Below are 20876 nucleotides of genomic sequence, written 5' to 3'. Positions count from 1 at the left end.
ATGTATATCAACTAGAGTAAGATTTAAGAAGAAAAGGTTACCAATTCTGTAGGTGACACCAGGCTAGGAAGGAGAGCTATTACACTGGGCATAGAGTCATGAATAAAACTATCTCTGCAAGCAGCAATGATGTGACGAAATTTAAAATTCAAATTTAAAAATTTCTAAGGATGCACAGTATAGCCCAGGGAACTCTACTCAATACTCTTTAATGGCCTATATGGGAAAAGAATCTAAAAAAGAGTGGATATATGTGTACGTATAACTGATTCACTTTGCTGTACAGCAGAAACTAATACAACATTGTAAATCAACTATACTCCAATAAAATTTTTTTTTAATATTTTAAAGGTCAATAAAATTCTAAGCTTTTAAATTCAATTAAAAAATTCAAATCCTATACTATATAAATCCTAGAATTCAAATGCAGGGCAGGGTCTCTGGAAACGAGTCGAGTGATGCTGAAGTAAAGTACTCTTGACACAGGACCGTCAGACCGGCCAAAGAGGAAGGGACTTGACTCGACACAGGGCACGGAAAAGACCCAGAAGTTGTATTTCCAGGGAATCCCGAAAGGGGCCTCAGGTTATGTCCTCAGAAACCCATTTAAATACAGTTTGTCATTTGCCTAAAGGTTTGATGAATGTATATCATTAATCTTAGGGAGCGCGTCTGTAGAGAGGAGGGGGATGTGATCAGAGGAGTAGAAGGCCTGGAAACCACAAAGGAAAGTGGGAGATAGAGTGAGAAGCCAAGAATAATTCCCGGGGGGGACGGTGTGAGAGCTGCCCCCAAACACGTGGAGAACTGCCCTTGAATGAGTAATCAGACGCGTCCACACCGTCCGGGTGGCCCCAGGAGAGAGGAAGGAGCCCCGTCCCCTGAGGTCACAGAGACTAGGACTCGGACCCCACTAAGACATTCCTGCAGTCCTCACTGTCCCCAAACCAGGTGAGCGTCCATGTGAGGTAGTGAGCTCTCCGTCACAGCACGGCTGCAAGGCCCAGTCAGACGTGCGGGTGCAAAGCGACGGAGGCCGTAAGACGCTCTACTCCTACGAACGCAGTTCATGATGTGGTTTATTCCCGTGCACACAACACCCACCGTCTAAGGAGGAAGGCAGCGTAGGGTAGTGATTAGAAGTACAACATCAGCCCTCCCAGGTCTGAATCCCGGCTCGGCCACTCACTCACCACGTGACCACGATGACCCTGAGCAAGTTCACTGACCCCCCACCGCACCACAGCTTCCCCATCTGCAAAATGGGGACGGTGTAAGCAGCTACCCCACGGGGCTGCCATGAGAGCCACGAGGGCTGACGCACGGGAGGAGCTCAGGACAGTGCCGGGGACGCGGGGGAAGCGAGATAAAGTTAGCAATTTATTCTGATTCCTCTGCAGTCTTTCTGATGGTTCTGAGGATTCCTGGTGACCACCTCTGGGCACAGTGCGCTGTTCACCCAAGCAGACAGGACACCACGAGAAGATGGTGAGGGGGACTTAGGGCCTGAGGATTATTGCAAACGTGGGGAACAGCGCTGCATGGAGCCCAAGGCGGCGGCCAGAGACCCTTCCCCTCATCCTCTGACCCACGTGATTTCTAAAGCCAGCAACCGCTGGCAGGGATTCTGCCCCCCAGTCAGCCTTAACGCGCAAGCTGCCGCCCCATCTGTGTGTTAGCACGGGTCTGGGCTCTGGACCCCGGCATCTAGGGAGCGGGCTCCACCGGGGTCGGTGCCAGCTTCTCGGGTTCCTCTCCCAGATCCACAATCCGGATGGCGTTGTCCTTCTTGGAAAGCCAGAAGGCTGGGTAGACGGGCTCCGAAAACTTACAGTCGAACCGGTGCACCAGCGTCATGGCCTCCGGCTCAAGGCCGTAGAAGGAGAGGACGCCTCCGGGGAAGTCCACGTAGACCCCCAGCCTCTGACAAGGGCGGGCCCTGAGTGGGGTCTCCGTGTCACTGTGCCAGGCCCTGAACCCTTTGCCATCCCACTGGAGGCTCCAGGAGAAGTTGTTTCCGGAAATGCAACCGTTGCGTTCCTCGCCCTTGCGGTCGATGCCCTGGCACGTCAGGCCCACGTAGATGCCCGCCCCGGAGAGCTCCACCTCGAAGTAGTACCTGTGCAGGTAGAGGCTCTGCTGAGCCAGCACCTGCCGCCAGTGTGTGAACCTGCTGGGGAGGTCCGGGTACGGGTGCGCCCAGGGCGTGGTGTTGGCGACCTTGCGGTTGTCCTCCTGCAGCCGGAGGTACCTGTGTGCCGTGTCGGGGTCGAAGGCAATGTCACAGGCATCTGAGGGGACACAGAAAGTCAGGGACCGCCAGCTGATTCAGACCCAACACTTCAAACCTAGCGAGCCTCCAAAGGACGAAAAGACATCCGTCTCCCAGACCCCTGTTCCTTCCCAGAAAAGAGATGGGTGAAAACCAGAAAACAGAACGCAAGTGTGATATTGTGATTTACTATAAATATATATTTGGTCTCTGGTTCCCGGTTGCCGGCACAAAGCTCCCTGTCATCTCCTGAGTCATAAGAGCACTAGGGACCATCTGCTGTTCTGATATTTGGTCTGTGGCCCCTGTTCCTGACACAGAGCTCCTGAAACCCTTGTAACTTCCCAGGTTATACATGTGTCTTTTGTTCTGACGAGGCAACTCTGGGTGGGCTCCTGGAGGGGGCTGGCTGGTCACCAGAAAGACCAAGTCATGACCAGAAGCTTGGAACTTGCAACCCTAACTCCTATTCTCATGAGAAGTGAGAGGGGCTGGAAATGGAGTTAGTGGGCCACCATGCCTATGAGATGAAGCCTCCATAAAATCCCAGTAGTGCAGGGTTCTGAGTGCTTCCAGGCTGGCAAACATCCACACCAGAAGGCGATGCACCCCATCTCCATGGGGACAGAAGCTCCTGCGATCGGGACCCTCCCCGGCCTTGCCCCGTGCCTCTCTCTCTCCATCTGGCTGCTCATCTGTGTCCTTTATCGCATCCTTTAATAAACTGGTGAACGTAAGTGTCTCCCTGACTTCTGTGAGCTGCTGTAGCAAATGCTCGAGTCCAAGGGGGGGTGGTCCTGGGAACCTCTGATTTGTAGCCAAGTCGGACAGAAGTTGTCCGTCACCTGGGGACCCAATACTTGCGACTGGCATCTGAAGTGGGGGCCATCCTGTGGGATCTGACGCCATCTCCAGGCAGTGCCAGAACCGAGTTAAATTGTGGGATGCCAGGCCAGTGTCACGGAGAACTGCTTGCGGGGGGCACCTCGCCCACACAGGTCGTAAGTGGTCCCAGACCCCTTTTGACAAGTCACTCCACCTCCTTCCTTCCTGAAGCTCAAATTGCTTGGAATTTACTGAATTATTTGCTGAACTGAATCAAGAAATAAAACCTACGGATGGGCTCATGCTTTCATTCATTCGACAAACACGTCCTGAAATCCAGGCACTTTTCTACCCAGTGTCGGCAAGGGTTTGGGGCAGACAGGCGCTCATACACCCCCATTTGATTCACTCATTTGTTAAAATATCCGGCCAATATTTAGCAGGGGAACTCTCAAGCAGTCACCACCCCACACATTCTCCTCCTGGTCCCAAAGAACAACACCTCCACGAACCCAGGTGCCCAAGTCCCACTCCACTTCTTTTCCCTCATCCTCCCACGTCTTGCCCCACCACACACACAGGCAGCCCTGAGTCCTGTGGATCCCAGCCTCCGTGCCCTACTTCACCCCCATCTAAGCCGCCCCCAAATCTCCCCCAGAGGGTGCAGTAGGCCCACGCTGGTCGTGGTGCTCTCTCCCGCCTCCCCCGCCCAGACCTTCTCCCCGACAGGAGCTCGCTTCGGGGAGCCAGCTAAGGTGAAGCGCGTCGCCCCAGCTTACAGCCTCTGACGGTGCCCCTGCCCTTAGGATAAAGCAGTGACCCGCCTCCCTGGCCGCCCGGCCCTGCGTGACTGGCGCGTGCCTGCGTCAGCAGCCTCGTCTCCTGCCCTCTCCCCCTTGACCTCCACACTCCAGCACCCTGACCTCAGACCCACCTAATGCTGAACCCGCTCGGGCGGCTTCGGCACAGACCGTTCCCTCCGCGGTGGGGTCCTCGCCCTGACCTGAGTCAGGGAGATCCCGACTGATCCGTTCGGATTGTGGTTGTGAGTCTGTCCTCAAAGAGGTCTCCATGCCTGCCTGTCAATGTCTCTCGGAGCACCCTGGCTTTATAACTTCCTGGTACTCATCACAATGTGTAATTATTTATCAGTGTGTTTGTTTCATGAATGTTCTCCTTTTATTCTATCAGCCCCACATTTTATGTGGGACTCTATCCTGGGGTTCTAGCTCTGAGAAGATGCTCGGTATACACGTGCCAAATCAATGAGTGCGTTAGTACTCTTCTCATCTAGGGGGACCCAGGGCTCTTTACAGCGTAGGTGATTCTATGCCTTGGGACAAGCAAACCAGAATGGGTCTGGAACATTCTGTGAGTGCCAGAAAGCAGCAATACTTTTTAGAATGTCAAGGGCAGAAGGTCAATGCTTAAAGGACAAAGAGGCCAGCTTACAAGTGGCTTCCACTGGTCAGTCAAGCTGGCAATTTGACAGAACTTGGACAGGTGAAATGATCTGAGTCCATAAAAGGCTAAAAGTTCACAGCAATGCTCTAGGAGCAAAAGTTAACGTCATGCATGAAAAAAGACGACTGTCATGCAACAGAAAACAGATTATAATAGGATGTGGTTCACTTTTATTTTAATGTTAAGCACAAAAGGTGTTTGGCTTCTTGTATTAACTATATCTGTTAGTAAAACATACATGTGGGGCTTCCCTGGTGGCGCAGTGGTTAAGAATCCACCTGCCAATGCAGGGGACACGGGTTCGATCCCTGGTCCAGGAAGATCCCACATGCTGTGGAGCAACTAAGCCCGTGCACCACAACTACTGAGCCTGAGCTCTAGAGCCCGTGAGCCACAACTACTGAAGCCCATATGCCACAACTACTGAGCCCACGCACCACAACTACTGAAGCCGCGCACCTAGAGCCCGTGCTCTGCAACAAGAGAAGCCACCGCAATGAGAAGCCCATGCACCACAACAAAGAGTAACCCCTGCTAGCCACAACTAGAGAAAGCCCGGGCGCAGCAACGAAGGCCCAATGCAGCCAAAGATAGATAATTAATAAATAAATAAATTTATTTTTAAAAAAAAACATAGATGTGCTGGTGTCAGGAAGCAGGAAAGAATAAATCAAGGAAACTGTGTGGAAACCGAGAGGTCCTGGGGAAAATGAGGAGCTGTGGAAAGAACAGGAGACAGTCATCGAACCCGAGGCTCCACGTCACGACCAGAGCAAAAGGGGTTCAGAAGTTGGTCAGCCAGCGCTCACCCCCAGAAAGCAAGCAGAAGCAGGGTTCAACGGCACGTTCCAAAGAGATGAAGCAGCTGCATGTCCTAAAAGTGAGCCTTGACTACCCAGATGCAGCCCTTCCTCTCCTGGGAGATGAAACCTCCCTGTCTTGTTAACCATAAGGAAGTAAGTATTGATTGGAAATAACGTGTTTTCAAAAATGCTGACAGACCAGGACACTCCCACATCATGACGGGACAATGGGTTTTGCAGTTCTGGCCAAGTCAGACTTAACAGGGAGCCATTTGGGAACTAGCCAGGATCTTTGAAGGGGCCAAGGTCATGCAGGACACAGAAGGACAAAGGGACTGGACCCAGATTGGAGACAAAGAAACAACTGCGACCTTGGACCGGACTTCCAGCCAGAAAAAGGACACTGGGAGGAATACCTCGTGAAACCCGAATAAATTCCATAGATTAGTTAATAGCCTTGCAGCAATTTCATTTTCCGGGTTGGATCAGTAGACCGTTGTAACGTAAAGTGTTAACGCTTAGAAAAACTGGATGAAAGGTATACAAGAATTCTTGGTCCTCTTTTTGCAATGTTTTCCTAAGTTTGAAACTGCTTCAAAATGAAAAGTTCAAATTTTTTTTAAATTAAACTTTTTAAAATGTACCATTTGGGCATAGACCCTGATGTTGCAAGAACCTGAAACCTACGTGAGAGACGGCATCCTTGCTTCCAAAGCCTCACACATACGTCCACACCCAGGGAGAGGGAAGCTGCTCACGACTTACACTGGAGGAACTGCTGCCTGGTGCTGGGCTCAGGTTCCGAGGTCCAGTGTTTGTGCTCAGTGAAGGCACACACCTGAGTTCCGATGTCGTACTCCTCTAGAAAAGCAGAGAACTGTGCATGCACGCCTGTCCAGGTGGGCAGGAGAACCCAAGAAGCAGGAACCCCCAGCCCCTCTTCCCTGGGCTTCCTCGGGGAAGAAGGGCCCGGACACCAGTCACGTGTCAGAGACCCCTGCTCAACGGGCCACACGAAAGTAAAACACGCTGAGGAAAGACCCCAGCCTGACTTGGATTTCACTTGAAAGTACAGGCATCAGCAACCGAAGAAGCTAGTCTCGGAGATGCCGGCCAAGGGCGTGATGTGACTGACTCACATTCTCTGGTCTCAGTCATCAAGGTAAGTGTCCATCAGTAGCACGGCTAGCCAGAGGATGGCTCTGAAAATGAGAAGCTCCCCGGTTCTGCTCTCCCTCCCAACTCCCACCTCCCCCGTCAGCCCCTCGGAGACACTACAAGCCACAGCCTCTCACCTTCCTTGGAGAACTCCTGGAGCTTCTCCTTGTAATTCTGCAGCAACTGGATCAGGTGCGCGGTGGAGTCCGCGATGACCTTGCTGATGCCCGAGAGCTTGTCCTTGAGTCCAATGTAGACACTGGGGAAAGCATCGTCCTTCATGTTCTTGAACTTGCAGTACTCCTGCAGGAAAGGACACACAGCAGAACTTGCCCTGGCTTCTGTGCTTCTTAAACAGGGCTGCCCTCCTCAATACGGCACCTTCCGCATCTGTAAAATAGGCTGATGGTGACGTGCACTTCACAAAGAAAGGGTGTGTAATGGGTCCAGCTCAGCGTCTGATAATGTAGAAAGCATTCGTGTTTTTTAACTGGGAAAGTGGACTTCTAAAAATCAAGAGATACTAGGCACCCACGAGCAGATGCAATACGTAGCCCAGACAGGGAATCCAAGAACAAATGTGCTACACCCACAGCGCAGATGGCGGTAACATTCCTGCAACCTTCATTCTATCAGTACTTTTTTTTTTTTTAACTAATTTAAACACAAGCCACGACAGGGATGGAGGAACGGGTGTAGCACTTGGACGATTCACAGACAAGTCCTCAGGCGGGAATGCTTGCTGCTGCATTTTCCTAGTCGGTTCAACCCAATACACAGTGTTCTCTAATTCTTGTTCTGTGCTTTAGAGTTTGAAAAGTGTTTTCACATAGATAATCACATTAAGCCTCTCATGCTTCAAAACTCTGCAGGGATCAGGAAAGGTTGCTTTCAGGTGTAACACATTATCAAAATTCAAATGCAATGGAAGCACTGAATTACAGACTGGGTACAGCAGAAAACTTAGTGATGAAAACAGTTATACCAGAATGGTTAGATCAATGGAAGAGAAGAAAGAGGCCAAGCCAGAGAGTAGATAGGGAGAAAAATAAACATTTTAACGCCATATGTAGAGTTAGTGCCATATATGATAAAAGTAACATTTTAGATCACTGGGGGGACTTCCCTGGCGGTCCACTGGTTAAGACTCTATGCTTCCAAGGCAGGGGGCGAGGGTTGGATCCCTGGTCAGGGCACTAAGATCCCTCATACCGCACGGCACAGCGAAAAAATAAAAAATAAAATAAAATAAAATGGTCTATTTCTAAAAAAAAGAATCACTGGGGAACAATACATGTCATTTCGATTGGCTAAAAATCTGTGGAAAAAGAAGTTATGTTTAACTAAAATAAGTTGTCCTATACTAAAATATATTTTATACATATTAAAGTTTTTATGTTAAAGTTACCAAAGGAGAAAAAAAAAGATTTTATTTCTTTTTTTAAATTATTTATATGCTCTTTAGGAAACTCATGACGTGGGAAGCCAAATTTTTCTTCATAGTTTCTTTGTTTTGATATTGAAAAGTAAAGGAACTGAAAGACATTCTTTGGTATGTCTGTCTGTCTGTCTCTGTCTGCTTCTCTTTCTCTCACTCATTACAAGGCTAACGACGATTATCTTGGGTGATGGGAATATGGATGATCGTGTTCCTTTATATTTTTCCATATTTTCCAAGTTTTTTTTTCATAATAAACATTTATGTTTGCCGTTAACTAGAAGGGAATCTCTTCCCAAAATGCAATAAAAGAATTATTTGTATGTAGGAATATTAGCACTGAAGGAGCCTTGGAAATCATTGACTCCGACCTGCTTGTTTATAAATGAGGAATTTGAGACCCAAAAAGGTTAACTGACTTGCTAAAAACTACACAGCGCTCTAGTGACAGATCCAGGAGGATGGAATGTCTGATGGCAGGTGGCTTAACATACAGCGAATGGCACATTGTAATGAAAGGTCTCATCTTCTCTGCTGGGCTGTCTGTCCTCAGTCACCCCAGCACGTGCAGCCCTCTCCGAAAGGCAGCAGGACCCCGGTCTCACCCCGGCCCAGCAAGCATCCCTCCACTGTCGGAGTGGTTTACAAAGCACACTGAGGCCTGAGCTCATCACCCCTCACCTGAAGTCCTCCCTGGGTTGCTGTGACTTCACGATGAAGAACAAGCTTCTACAGCCAGATGCCCACCTGGCCCCACCAGCCTCGCCTCCCATCACTCTGTGCCCAGCGTCCCACACCCCATCCTTGTGAAAGCACCTTAGTTCCCCAAATCAGCTGTGCTGTCTCAAACCTCTCTGCCTTTGCACATGCCGTCGCCTCTGCTGGCACACGACGCATCTTCCACGAGCCGGTTCCCGCCTCTCCGCTCTGGAAAGCCCTCCCTCCCGTACTCCGGTACTCAGCCGCGCTCCGTCCTCACAGCTCCCTGCACACCCGATTATCAGCGGGCAGTTCCCTTCCCCCGTGCGCCGCAGGCCGAGCAGAGTGAAGGTCTCCCTGGCATCAGCGGCACGGCGGCCCATACCTCCAGGAAAAGCACGGGGCTGCCGATGGCAGCGATTCTGTCCAGCTCCTGCCTGGTCTTCTCCATCTCTGCGCTCCTGTACTCCAGGTGGGTCTTGATGCCGTTGGCCTGGCCCAGGGCAGCTTGCTCCTTCTCCTCCAGGAAAAGCATCACGTCAGCCTGGGCCTTCCTCATGGCAGCAAGGAGGTCCCCAAACTGCTCCTTCGCCACCACCTTTACCTCCGACACCGACACCTGGCGGGGGGGGGGGGGGGGTGAAGAACCTGTTAGTGAGGCGTCCAACCTTCTCCAAGCTCAACACGCAAAAATGCAAACCCGAGAAACCCGCAAATCAGGGAGCGATTTCCTATTGTAAAAGGAAGCCTTTACTCTCATTTGAATCCTGGGTTCCCGGAAACAAGAAGGACTCTCCAGGGTATAAGTACTTATTTGCCAATCATTCCCTTAGTCTCTCATCCATCAGATGGGAGAGTGAATTATCTGATTTCTGAGTCCAGCTCTGACAGTCGGGCTGCTCTTCAAGTTTGTGACATCAATCTTCCAACCAGGACAATGTACGTATTCAGTATATTGATAGTCATGTTTCTTGCGGTAAAATAATAATTTGGCTTCTTTGTACAAATCAGTAGCATGAATTTGCTTTCTTAGCATTTCCTTTATGTCCAGTTAAACTGCCCACCGGGTCCATCTGAGCCAAAAGCACATCTAACCCTATGGTGTCTGTGCCAGGCACAAAATGTTTAGGGTGTGTGCAGGTGTCCACAGCACCTAAGCATTGCAGGACCAGCCTACCTATGCAGAATGGAATGCCATGTTCAAAAATATATAAAACAAATTCCATGTGATGAATAGCAAGGATTTGCATGATGGCACTTGTGCATGTGGGATTCTATCCTTCCACATCCTTTACAAATGCCTTCAGTCAATGTCATATTTACAACTTCAATCCACGTTTTCAACGGTTTCCACTTCTCTTTGGTAGTTCTTAGGTCCTGGTGCTGATGGCTCCCTCTGACAACGCCCAACTCCAGATCGTTGCCCCAACACAAATTACGTGGTTAAACTTCATGTAAAGTTCTTGGAAACACTTTCCTTTGCTCACCCTCCCTTCACCCCACTCCACAGCCCGGAGCCCATGCCCCGCCTGCCTCAATCTCCCCCACTGTCCCTCCATGGCCATCCCATCTGAGAGCCCTCTGAGCAGCCCCTCCAGGTACTGATTTCTGTTCTCCTGGGGTCCTGCCGCCTGCCTGGTCACTTTTTAATTACATAACATAGTAATACAATAACGGCCACATTTAGGAAGTGCTTATCATGGGCCAGGCACTGTTCTGAGCACTGTGTACATATTCTCTCATGGCAACCCCAGAAGGTAAATACAGATGGCCCTCCATATCTGCGGATTCCACATTCACGAATTCAACCAACCACAGAACGAAAATATTTGGGAAAAAAATTCCAGAAAGTTCCAAAAAGCAAAACTAGACTCTGCCAAGCTGGCCACTATTTACATAGCATTTACATTGTATCCGGTATTATAAGTAATCTAGAGAAGATGTAAAGTATACGGGAGGATGTGCGTAGGTTTACATGCAAATACTGGGCCATTTTATACAAGGGACTTGAGCATCTGTGGATTTTGGTATCTGTTGGGGGGGGGGGATTGGGGGTTGTCCTAAAACCAATCCCCTGAGGACACCAAGGGACAACTGTACTACTACAGTCCCCATTTCTTAGATAAAGAAACTAAAGCACCACCATTGCAACAGACTGAGTCATTCTTAGGTCAAGGAAGCAACACTCCCAGGCTCTCCTGTCCCATCAACCTGGGGGCCCTGGAGAATTCTTGTTGTCTCTGTGTCCTCATGTACCTCCTACACGGTGGCCACTGTGGTAACTACCTCACCTGGTTACCATGCAGTTAAGAGAAGAACTGAGTAGGGATCAAAGTGTCTGGAAAATAAAGAGCTGGAAAAAGGCAAGATGCTCCATGCGGTTCTCCAGATTACATTGAGCATGGAAATCAACAATCTCTGAAGGTTTCCAAGACTTTAAAGGGATAATTATTGTTCTTCTTTTCATAAGATTATATGGGTAAGAAATAGGTATTCATGCTTCCACAGCTAGTTAGTTATAAACACCAAGGAGGAAGAAATTAAGTTGAAATGGTTACATGTATTAGATATGGATGGATGGATGGATGGATGGATGGATGGATGGATGGATGGATGGGTGAGTGGATGGGTAGGTGATGGATGGATGGATGGATAGACGGATGGGTGGGTGGGTGGATGGATGGATAGATGGATGGGTGGATGCATAGATGGATGGGTGGATGGATGGATAGATGGATGGGTGGATGGGTGGATGGATGGATGGATAGGTGGGTGGATGGATGGATGGGTGGATGGGTGGATGGATGGATAGGTGGGTGGATGGATGGATAGGTGGGTGGATGGATGGATAGGTGGGTGGATGGATGGATGGGTGGATGGATGGACAGATGGGTGGATGGATGGACAGATGGATGGATGGATGGATGGATGGATAGTGGATACGTAGGTGGATGGATGGATGAATTGATAGAATCATTCTTGATATGCAAAGATGCTGCTGCTGACTGACTGCCATAGGGCAGTTGTTTTGCATTCGCCTCTGAGTTGTGGTTATTGGCTTGCCACTAACGAGAAACCTTTGTGGAACTGTTTGGGTCTACTTAGAGTTTATTATAGAAAGTGGTCATAAACCAGAGAGACTAAAACTAAGTAGCCTGGCACGCCACTGGCCTTATCAAATACCATCCACTAATCCAGCAGCTCTCACCTCTCTTTTCTGGCTGCCAGGATTTAGGACTGGTGAAAATCGCATGCAGAACACCCTCCCATGATGGAAGAATCCAAGATTATGCATAATTTCTGGAGCTCTAGCTAACCACCCCCCTTGACTCCCACATATACCCTTTTCTCCCGGTCAAAAAAGCATATGCACATATACAAATAAGGACACTGTCATTACAGGACTAGCTTGCTTCTACTCGATAACATTAAAAAGTAAATCACTTGCCAGTTCTGAATCTTGAACTAATTTCATAGCAAATCCCCATAACAAGGTGAAGTCACCCTGCGGTGTGGCCGACCTTATCTGTACCCACATTTCTCACCCAATGATAAAACACGTGGGGCCCGTGGACATGGGGGCCGGGCCTGCACCCTGCATCCCACAACCCCGGGTGGGCCTGGCTGAGCACGCAGCAGCTGCCAGGTGTGCCAAAGCCCGGCAGGTGACCCCGGCCAGCCTTACCAGAACGGATTTATGGTTGGCTTGGAGCCTGGCGATGGCGTCTTCATTCAACTTGAGTTTCCGCTCCAGGTCTAACTGGGTGCTCTGAAGCTCAGCCTAATTAGAGGAAAGGTCAGCGTCAAGGAAGAAGTAGCCCAGGGCACTCGGAAGGTCCCCAGGAGCAAAGGCACCGTCTGCCCTTCTTCCATGGAAAGAGGAGTCAGTCTCAGAAGCTGCTCTCAGAAGCCAGGCTGGAGCACCCACCCTCAGTGGAGGCACAGAGGGTCAGCTGCGTGCCGGCACTTCCCGGGGTGAACTGGCTAAAATGCAGGGAGAGCTTACGCTGCGCTGGGCATCGCTTCAAGCATTTCTCTGCGTCACCTCCTATCATCCTGACCATGCCCATAGCAGGTAAACACATTATCTCCATTGTACAGGTGAGAAAATGGAGCCACCTATCCAAGGTCACACAGTTGTCAGTGGAGTTGAGTCCAGCCCATTCGGCCCCAGAACAGCCTTACAAGGAGCACAGGGCGCTTGAAGTCAGGGGTGGGCATCCCAGGGTTCCTACTTAGCAGATGAGACTTCGGGAAAATCTACTTAACGCCTCCACACTTGCATTTCTTCACCTGTGAGGTGGGAGCAGCTAAAGTGCCCAATTCACAGGGTTCCCGCAAGGATGGGAGGCGTGTCAGCAGGAACTCTGTACAGTAGCGGGCACGTTGCAGGTGCTCCATCCGTGTCGGTGGCGTCATTATCCTCATCATCGTTACTAGCACTACCTCGGCTGCTTTCCATCCCGGACTCTTATTCTCTGCCGGATGCAGGCAGAGCGAACCCTCCCCGCCGAGGCAAGTGCCCGCCTGAGAACCCCGGGTTTGCCCACGTCGACGCCCCTGCCCAGCCCCACTCTCGCCTCCTGAAACTCCCCAAGCACTGTCTGCTGAGAACGTGCCGAGGCATGAAACCAGAGCCTTTGCAAACTTCAGACGCCCCGTCACTTTCTGCGTCCACAAGGGCACGAGACAGCAGCAACAGAAAGAAGAGCTTTCACTGATTTTCACAGCAGCGTGTGTCTGCACGCCAGCTGTGTCGTCATTCACCCTAACAGAACTCAGGGTGCGGGGGCACCGTGATGCGTCTCCCCTTCCTCCCACTGAAGCCCGCGGGAATCCCAGGCCCCAGTGGTGGCAGCCCAGGCAGGCAGGGGACTCGTCTCCCTCTGCAGAAGCCCGGGAACGTTTGCTCAGACCCTGCGGCCCCGACTCAGAGCCGAGGGAGCCCGGGTGACCTCCCGCCCCTGAGACCTGAGACCTGAGACCTGATGCCCAGGAGTGGGGGAAGCAGGGAAGATGCAGGGTCTGGCCTATTTGGGGGCAATGTGGAATCTTGGTCTGTCTAGAAGGCTTATTACCCAGTGACCTGCTCCAGGACGGGAGGGGACATGAGCTGCTTGTTGAAAGGTGGTAGGAGACACAACAGAACACACAGTAGCAACGAGTGCAGAGTGTATTAAAGCGGTCGGCCCCAGCACCATCCTGGGTCACAGGAGACCCCCAGAGTGTCCAGGGAGGGGGTTTCTCCCCACTGTCTGCGGACTGCCATAAAAGGAGAAAGGGACTCCCAAGTGCCTAGTGGGGACCTCTGAGTCAGTCACCCCACAAGCAGGCACTCCTGCTTACCACAAGAGGCGGGGCCACTTGGGAGACCAGCATCTCCAGTTTTTCCTGTTCCCAGGAAATGATGGGGTGCCTCAGACGCTGGCTCCGGGGTGTCCCAGACCCTGGCTCCAGGGTGTCCCAAGACGTCAGCCATACGCACATCACATCGCAGGCCCAGGCAGGTCCCACACAAAAGCAGGACAGCAGTGCCAATGAGAGTAGACGGCCCCATGTCCAAGGGCACAGAGAGTCCTCCCCGCTTCAGCGGGGTGAGGACAGATGCTGTGCAAAAGGTACCATATCTGGGGTATAAGACCTGCCTCTCTCAGGCTCTACGACCCTCATCAGATGGTTTAGCGTCTCCTCTGGTGCCTCAAGAATATGTTAACAAAATCGTTCTTGCTTCTGTCTCCAGGGCAAAGGTGGTACCCAGCTCAGTGGCCAGGGTCGGGTTAGAGATGCAAACTGGAACAGCAGGGGGAGGGAGAAGAGAGAAGGAAATTCCAGATGGTGTCAGTTGCTTGGTGTTTCCCTCTGGAGAGTCTGTGTCTGGGAACACTAGGGTCCCAGCTGGGCCCCGACTTCACTCCTCGGCCAGCTGATGAGAGCTCACTACATGCCACTCCCGTTATATAAGACACTGTCCCTGCTCTTGAAAGACATACAGCCTGCTGGAATGTTCAGGATAAACCAAGCTGCATAATACTGAGTCCAAGGCACTCCTCGGAACTTCTAGAAGAAACTCTCCTGAACAGCCTCAAACCATCCACCTTTTGGCAGCAGATGGGCCGTGAACAATGCTGGTTCACGGCGCCCCCAAGAAGCGGGAACACTTGTGGCTCTCAGACCCCGGCTCCTGCTCTACCTGGAGACTGTGTCCGAGATCCCCACCGTATCCTGAGCTTTCTGGAACCAATGCTGAGATTGGATGCAGTGACCTGCCACTAATGGACTTGAAGGTCTAAGACGGGGCCCAGCCGAGCCTTCCTTCCCCCAAGATACCTGCCCTGACCTCACTGCCGGGGGTCTTCCTCCTTGGAACACGCAGCAGGGCCTTTGTGCTGCCCCAGCCCTTTGGCATCCAGGGAGACGTGGACCTGCCCTGGCTTCCTGACTACAGCCCACACGCCCTGAGATAGCGTAGCACACTTAGCCCATAGAAAGTACTTGATAATGTTTGATAAACTTGAAAAGGAACAGAAAAGAACAAACAGGAAAGCAGTCACAGAAAGAGTGCAAACTTCACAACTCACACACACGCATGCCACAGCTTCATTTCCCAGCAGCGAGCCTGAGTTCAGAGAAGGTGAGTGGAGTTAAGATTAGCTGCTCTTAAAAGCTAAGAGAAGGGCTTCCCTGGTGGTCCAGTGGTTAAGACTCTGCACTTCCACTGCAGGGGGCACAGTGGTCGGGGAAGTTCTGCATGCTGCAGGGTGCGGCCAAAAAGAAAAAAAAAGCTAAGGGAGAGGGATGGCCTGGGGATTTGGGGTTGGTAGATGCAAACTATTACATGTAGAATGGATAAACAACAAGGTCCTACTGTAGAGCACAGGGAACTATATCCAATCTCCTGGGGCAAACCATAATGGAAAAGAATATTTAAAAAAGAATGTATAGGGCTTCCCTGGTGGTGCAGTGGTTGAGAGTCTGCCTGCCAATGCAGGGGACACGGGTTCGAGCCCTGGTCTGGGAAGATCCCACATGCCGCGGAGCAACTGGGCCCGTGAGCCACAGCTACTGAGCCTGCGCGTCTGAAGCCTGTGCTCCGCAACAAGAGAGGCCGCGATAGTGAGAGGCCCGCGCACCGCGATGAAGAGTGGCCCCCGCTCGCCGCAACTAGAGAAAGCCCTCGCACAGAAACGAAGACTCAACACAGCCGAAAATAAATAATTAATTAATTTTTTTTAAAAATGTATATATGTGTAAAACTGAGTCACTTTGCTGTACAGCATAAATTAACACAACATTGTAAATCAACTACACTTCAATTTAAAAAAACAAAACAAAACAACTAAGAGGCCCTGGGACGCTGGCCTGGGCAAGGGGAAGAGCGGAGTCCCCGTTGGGAAGAGCTGGGCCCTGGAAGCCCAGCAGCACAGAACAAATAATCAGAGAACACCCAGAATTCCCAAATCCAGAGTTTTTGCCCACTGGCATAGCTAGAGACCGTGGGAGCCTCAGAAGGGGCTCTGTCGGTGAACTGAGAAATCAACCACTCTGTGGACCCGATGCAGCTCCCGGCCGCTGTGTGTCCCTGTGGCTGACCCTGCTGTTCACGGTTTCCCTTGCACAACGTGCCTGAGTGACTAGCGCTTAACTCGATCCAAAGTGACCTTCAGCAAGCGGCTCCAGCGGGCTTGGGCTGGCTGGAGGAAAGATGGAGCTTCTGGAGCCTTACTTATGTCTAATAAGACTTTCAAAATAATCCTGGTGGTGGCTGCAGCCTCATCCAGGTACTGTGTCTTCGGAGCTGGTCTCCTGGGCTCCTTGCGAGAAACCTTTTGGCTCCTGAGCCGTGGCAGGGCCACCCAAAAAGCGCTTACAGAGCACACACTCACTCTCAGAGTTGAAAGCAAGGATGCAGGGTGGAAAGGCAGGAACTCTGTTAGGCACACCAGGAAGCAGAGGCTGGGAACTGGGCCCGCACCAAGGATCTGGGGTACGGGGCTGCTGCATCACACCTGTAACCGGCCTGCTCTCAGCACCAAGAACTGCCCCAGTTGTCTGTATTTTACCTGACACAGCTCCCTCCTGGGATATCTGAATTTGGGGTTCCACACACGAGAAACACAACCCTCCCTGCTCAGAATGACAATTACCCTACGTCTCTGTAACGCACCAGCTTACACTACGTTAAAATTCACATTGTATCTATGCTGCTACAGGCATAGAATTTCTGAAAGGAAACAGAAGAAAGAGTAGATCGTGGTGCCTGCCTCTGAGGAGGGAGATGGGCAGATCCAGGCTGGGAGGGAGGCCTCTTCTGGGAAAATCTATCTCAGTATTTGGTGGAGATTGTTTCTGAACAGGGACATGCATCACTTTTCCAGTTAAACATAACAGAATTCAGATATTATACCCTGAACAAGGGGAAAGCAGTACACTCTGCTTTAACCTCTCTACGACATGTGTGGCAGGGTTTTGGTGCAAAAAAAATAAAGTAAGGTTATAATATTGTGACCTTGGGGTCCTTCCCTGTGTTCCTCCAGTGGGGTGGCTTTCCAGAAGCTTCCATTCCCACTCCATGGCTTAGTCATCTGTATGAGTCTGGACAAATTTGGTGAAGACAAAAAGAGTCACCACCTCAGTGAGTTATTCCAGGACTGGACGGGAAAATCCACGGAAAGCACACAGCACACGGCAAGGCTCCATGAAGACCATGTAGTCAATTACGTGAAGCTTTATCCTCTGACCTGTCTGTTGACCCTGAGCCTCCTCTGTGAACGTGGCTGTGAACGTGGGGAGTGGGTGGCAGTGACCTGCTCTCCTGACTGGACATTTCCTGGCACTGGAGATGCTGGGAACTGTTGGCAAGTGGATTGTAGAGTTGATAACAGTGACTCACTGGCATCTGGAATACAGAGCTTTCTGGAACAATTCCCACTAACGCTGGATCAAATCCACGCTTAAGGGAGGGTGTGGAGGAGCGGGTCCTCCTCCAGGAAGCTCCTTGTCTGCTGCCCCTCCCAGGAAGCTCCTTGTCCGCTGCCCAGGAACCCCGGGGCCAAGACGCTGCCACGGGCCTGGCAGCCGTGCTCAGTGCAGACAGGGAGCTGCCCAGAGTCTGGACACAACAAATGTGGGACAAAAGAACTGCACTTCCCCACTGAGAACAAACGTGCTCGTGTAAAGTCCGAGTATGAGAAACGAAGCATATGAATCCATTCCCAGGAACTTCTCCAGGCTCTCAGCTTTCTCAGGGCAAAGAAAAGCCAGCTGTTCTAGAAACGGTTGCCCTACCTGATGGGAATAAAATTACAGGCTACGAGCACGGTATTTCTCAGTCTCTCCTGATACCTCTATCTGATGAGGAGATTTATTTTCCCTAAGGTAAGCAGTCCTTGACATTGTACCTGGAGGGAAGTTTCCAGTTCTCTGTTATCTCGGCACTATTCAAGCTCTTGGATTTCATACCCAGTATCTCCAGAGGGGCCCTTGCTACTGATCTCTTGTTTGGGGTAAAGGGAAAAAGAGAACTTCGGGCAAAGTTTTGGCTCTTTTCTCTTGAATTTCTGCCAAGCTTTACATTGCATTCGTTGCCACTCAGATCCAGCCAGAGGGAAACACCTTCTGCACCCAACACCCACCCACGGATCAGTCACCAAAAGCTGAGTGAGAAGTAGCAGGAAAGTAGCCAGAGGAGCGACAGACGCAGACAGAGAGAGTACAGGGACAGCAGGACCGAGATGGCGACAGAGTAACCGACTCCAGTTTCCAAAGCCAAGTGCAAGAGACAGGGATGCTGGCTGCACAGCCAGGGGCCAAAGCTAAGAGCACAGGAGTGAAGCCGGCAGCCCCAGGAGCCGAGGTAGAGGCCAGGCCTCTCCCTGGCCCACGGCCTCCCCACCTCCCTCTCCGCACGGACCCCGGCACTTGCCTCCTTGTCCCTGTGAGCGGCATCGAGGGAGACAGAGGCATGGCCCCTGTGCTCGGCCCGGCCGCACTCCTGGCAGATGCACTGCCCATCGGGGCAGCAGAAGGCAACCAGCGGGCTGCGGTGGGCCGGGCACACGAGCAGGTCCCGGTCCTTCACGGGCTCTGCCAGCTGGTGGCCGTGCAGCCTGCTGTTCTCCTGGTGCGGCCGCAGGTGCTCTGGGCAGTAGTTCACCATGCAGGTCAGGCAGGACTTCATGGCCCTCACCCTGTTGGCCCCGAGGCAGAAGTCGCACAGGACCTCCTCCTCCTCCTCCTCCTCCACCTCCGCCCCAGGACGCCCCTGCCAGGCAGAGCCACGGCTCTGTCCCCAGCTCTCCCCCAGGGAGCTCCCCAGGGAGGCTGTGCCCTCTCCCTCTGCTGGGCTGGCCAACCCAGAGTCTGGGCTGAGAGTGGCCGGAGGGTGAGCGGGGACCCCGGGCAGAGGCCCTGGAGCCATCAGATCAAACTCAGCCATGTGGAAGTTCTGTGCCAGAGCTGGGCTTCCTCTGCTCCTGGGCCCAGGATCCCGCAGCCCCAGTCAGACGGGAGAACCACGCCCAGCTGACGGCAGCTGCGGCAGGACTTTAACTGTTTCCTCCCCCCAGAGGAAGCTCAGTCGGTCGTCATTACTCTGCTCGGCTTAGAGGACGGCCAGCTGCAGTGGCCACAAGGCAGCCCGAGTCCCCAGGCTCAGGGAGGCCCAGGCTGTCTCCCCACAGGCTCCGACCCGTCCTCCAGCCCAGACCCGAAACTGCTATTCTTCTGTGACTCATTCGCCCCCCATCATCTCAGCCAAGCTGGGGGATCGTTCTGGAAAGGACTGGAGATTCCTGAGCTCTGCGGTCAAAGCCGACGTTGCTTTACGTGGCTTGACAGGTTCGATTTTTTGTTTTCAGTTTTTCTTTATTTTTTTTGGCTGCACCGTGTGGCATGGGGGACCTTAGTTCCCTGACCAGGGATCCAACCTGCGCCCCCTGCATTGGAAGCGTGGAATCTTAACCACTGCACCACCAGGGAAGTCCCCTGTTTTCAATTTTTAAAGGAACCCAGAATGTAAGGACTCTAGCCATAGGGCAGCCCTCATCCCTTCCCACCTGGTAGAACTGGACGTGACACAGCTGGGAAGAGGATCCGTGTCTCTGACCCTGACCTCTTCCATATGACCTTCTTCCACATTCCAGGAGACGGACTTCTCTCGGAGGGGGATTCAGTGGCGGGCAGGAAGCTCAGGAAGAACGTGCCTCCTTCCACATAGAGCTCTAAACAGATAGCCCTCCCGGGCTGCACAACCTGCCCAGTGGCTCCTAGAGAGGGGTGGGCGCTTTGCCCACTTACTAAGGTTGTCCTAGACGTGGTGTATGGCTTTGCTCCCAGTGCCATAACAAAGTACCACAGACTGGTTGGTGTAAACAACAGAAATGTATCTTCTCCCACTTCTGGAGGCTGGAAGTCCAAGATCAAGGTGTCGGCAGGGTTGGTCTCTCTTGAGGCCTCTCTCCTTCGCATGTAGACAGCCGTCTTCTCCCTGTATCTTTACACGGTCTCCCCTCTGTACACATGTGTGTCCTAACCTCCTCTTTTTATAAGGACAGCAGCCAGATGTGGATTAGGGCCCAACCTCATGACCTCATCCTACCTTAATGACCTCTTGAAAAAGCCCAGTCTCCAAATACAGTCACGTTCTGAGGTACTGGGGGTTATGAAAACGAACGGGGCCCCATGGGGCTCCCAGACATGGAAGGCTTTTTCTTCTGTCCCGCATTTCTTGTAGGCAAGACTCCAGCCTCCATGACCTTCCCTGAGATCCACAGGGCAGATTCCCTTTGAACAGGTACTCATCAACGGAGGAGCAGTCAAAACCCACCTGAGGCGAGATTCAAGGGACCAGAGAAGCTCATCAAGATCAGGAGACCCACCTGAGACCCGGCACACACCCTCATCATGTCAGAGACCTCACCTCTGAACCATTGCTATAAAACCCCTCAGCAGATCCTCCCGGGCTGGGACACATAGTTCTTCGAGGCCGGCACTGGCTGTGGCCCCCTTTGCCTGCCAAAGCGATAAAGCTATTCTTTTCTTTCTACTTCACCCAAAACTCCGAGATTCGATTCGGCACCAGTACAGAGAAGCTGAGCTTTCGGCATCAGTTAGGACTTCAACATACGATGCGGGGTTTTGGCGGGGGGCGGGCGGTTCACAGTTCAGCCCATAATAGATGCCAGGGGATAAGGTGGGAAGCATCTAGCTCCTCAGAAGA

General features: G+C 51.8%; 1 protein-coding gene across 1 annotated transcript; it reads right to left on the bottom strand.

Annotated features, from left to right (window-relative positions):
* Positions 1-1358: 1358 nt before the first annotated feature.
* Positions 1359-19099, bottom strand: TRIM16 (tripartite motif containing 16). The gene is made up of 6 exons (XM_061175728.1): positions 18582-19099; positions 12345-12440; positions 9045-9278; positions 6660-6825; positions 6130-6225; positions 1359-2291 (listed from the first exon to the last, which is right to left on the bottom strand). The coding sequence occupies exons 1-6, from the start codon at positions 19092-19094 to the stop codon at positions 1708-1710; spliced, it is 1689 nt and encodes a 562-aa protein (XP_061031711.1). The 5' UTR covers positions 19095-19099; the 3' UTR covers positions 1359-1707.
* Positions 19100-20876: the final 1777 nt, after the last annotated feature.

The sequence above is a fragment of the Eubalaena glacialis genome, chromosome 19 (assembly GCF_028564815.1).
Source record: "Eubalaena glacialis isolate mEubGla1 chromosome 19, mEubGla1.1.hap2.+ XY, whole genome shotgun sequence".
Taxonomy (NCBI): Eukaryota; Metazoa; Chordata; class Mammalia; order Artiodactyla; family Balaenidae; genus Eubalaena; species Eubalaena glacialis.
This window is presented reverse-complemented; position numbering and strand designations above follow the sequence as displayed.

Coding starts and splice junctions, on each gene's coding strand:
- TRIM16 (XM_061175728.1), bottom strand. CDS start 19,094: ATGGCTGAGTTTGATCTGATGGCTCCAGGGCCTCTGCCCGGGGTCCCC. Junction 9,279..12,344: donor CCAACCATAAATCCGTTCTG/GTAAGGCTGGCC, acceptor CCCCCCCGCCAG/GTGTCGGTGTCGGAGGTAAA. Junction 2,292..6,129: donor CAGGCAGCAGTTCCTCCAGT/GTAAGTCGTGAG, acceptor GTGTCCCCTCAG/ATGCCTGTGACATTGCCTTC.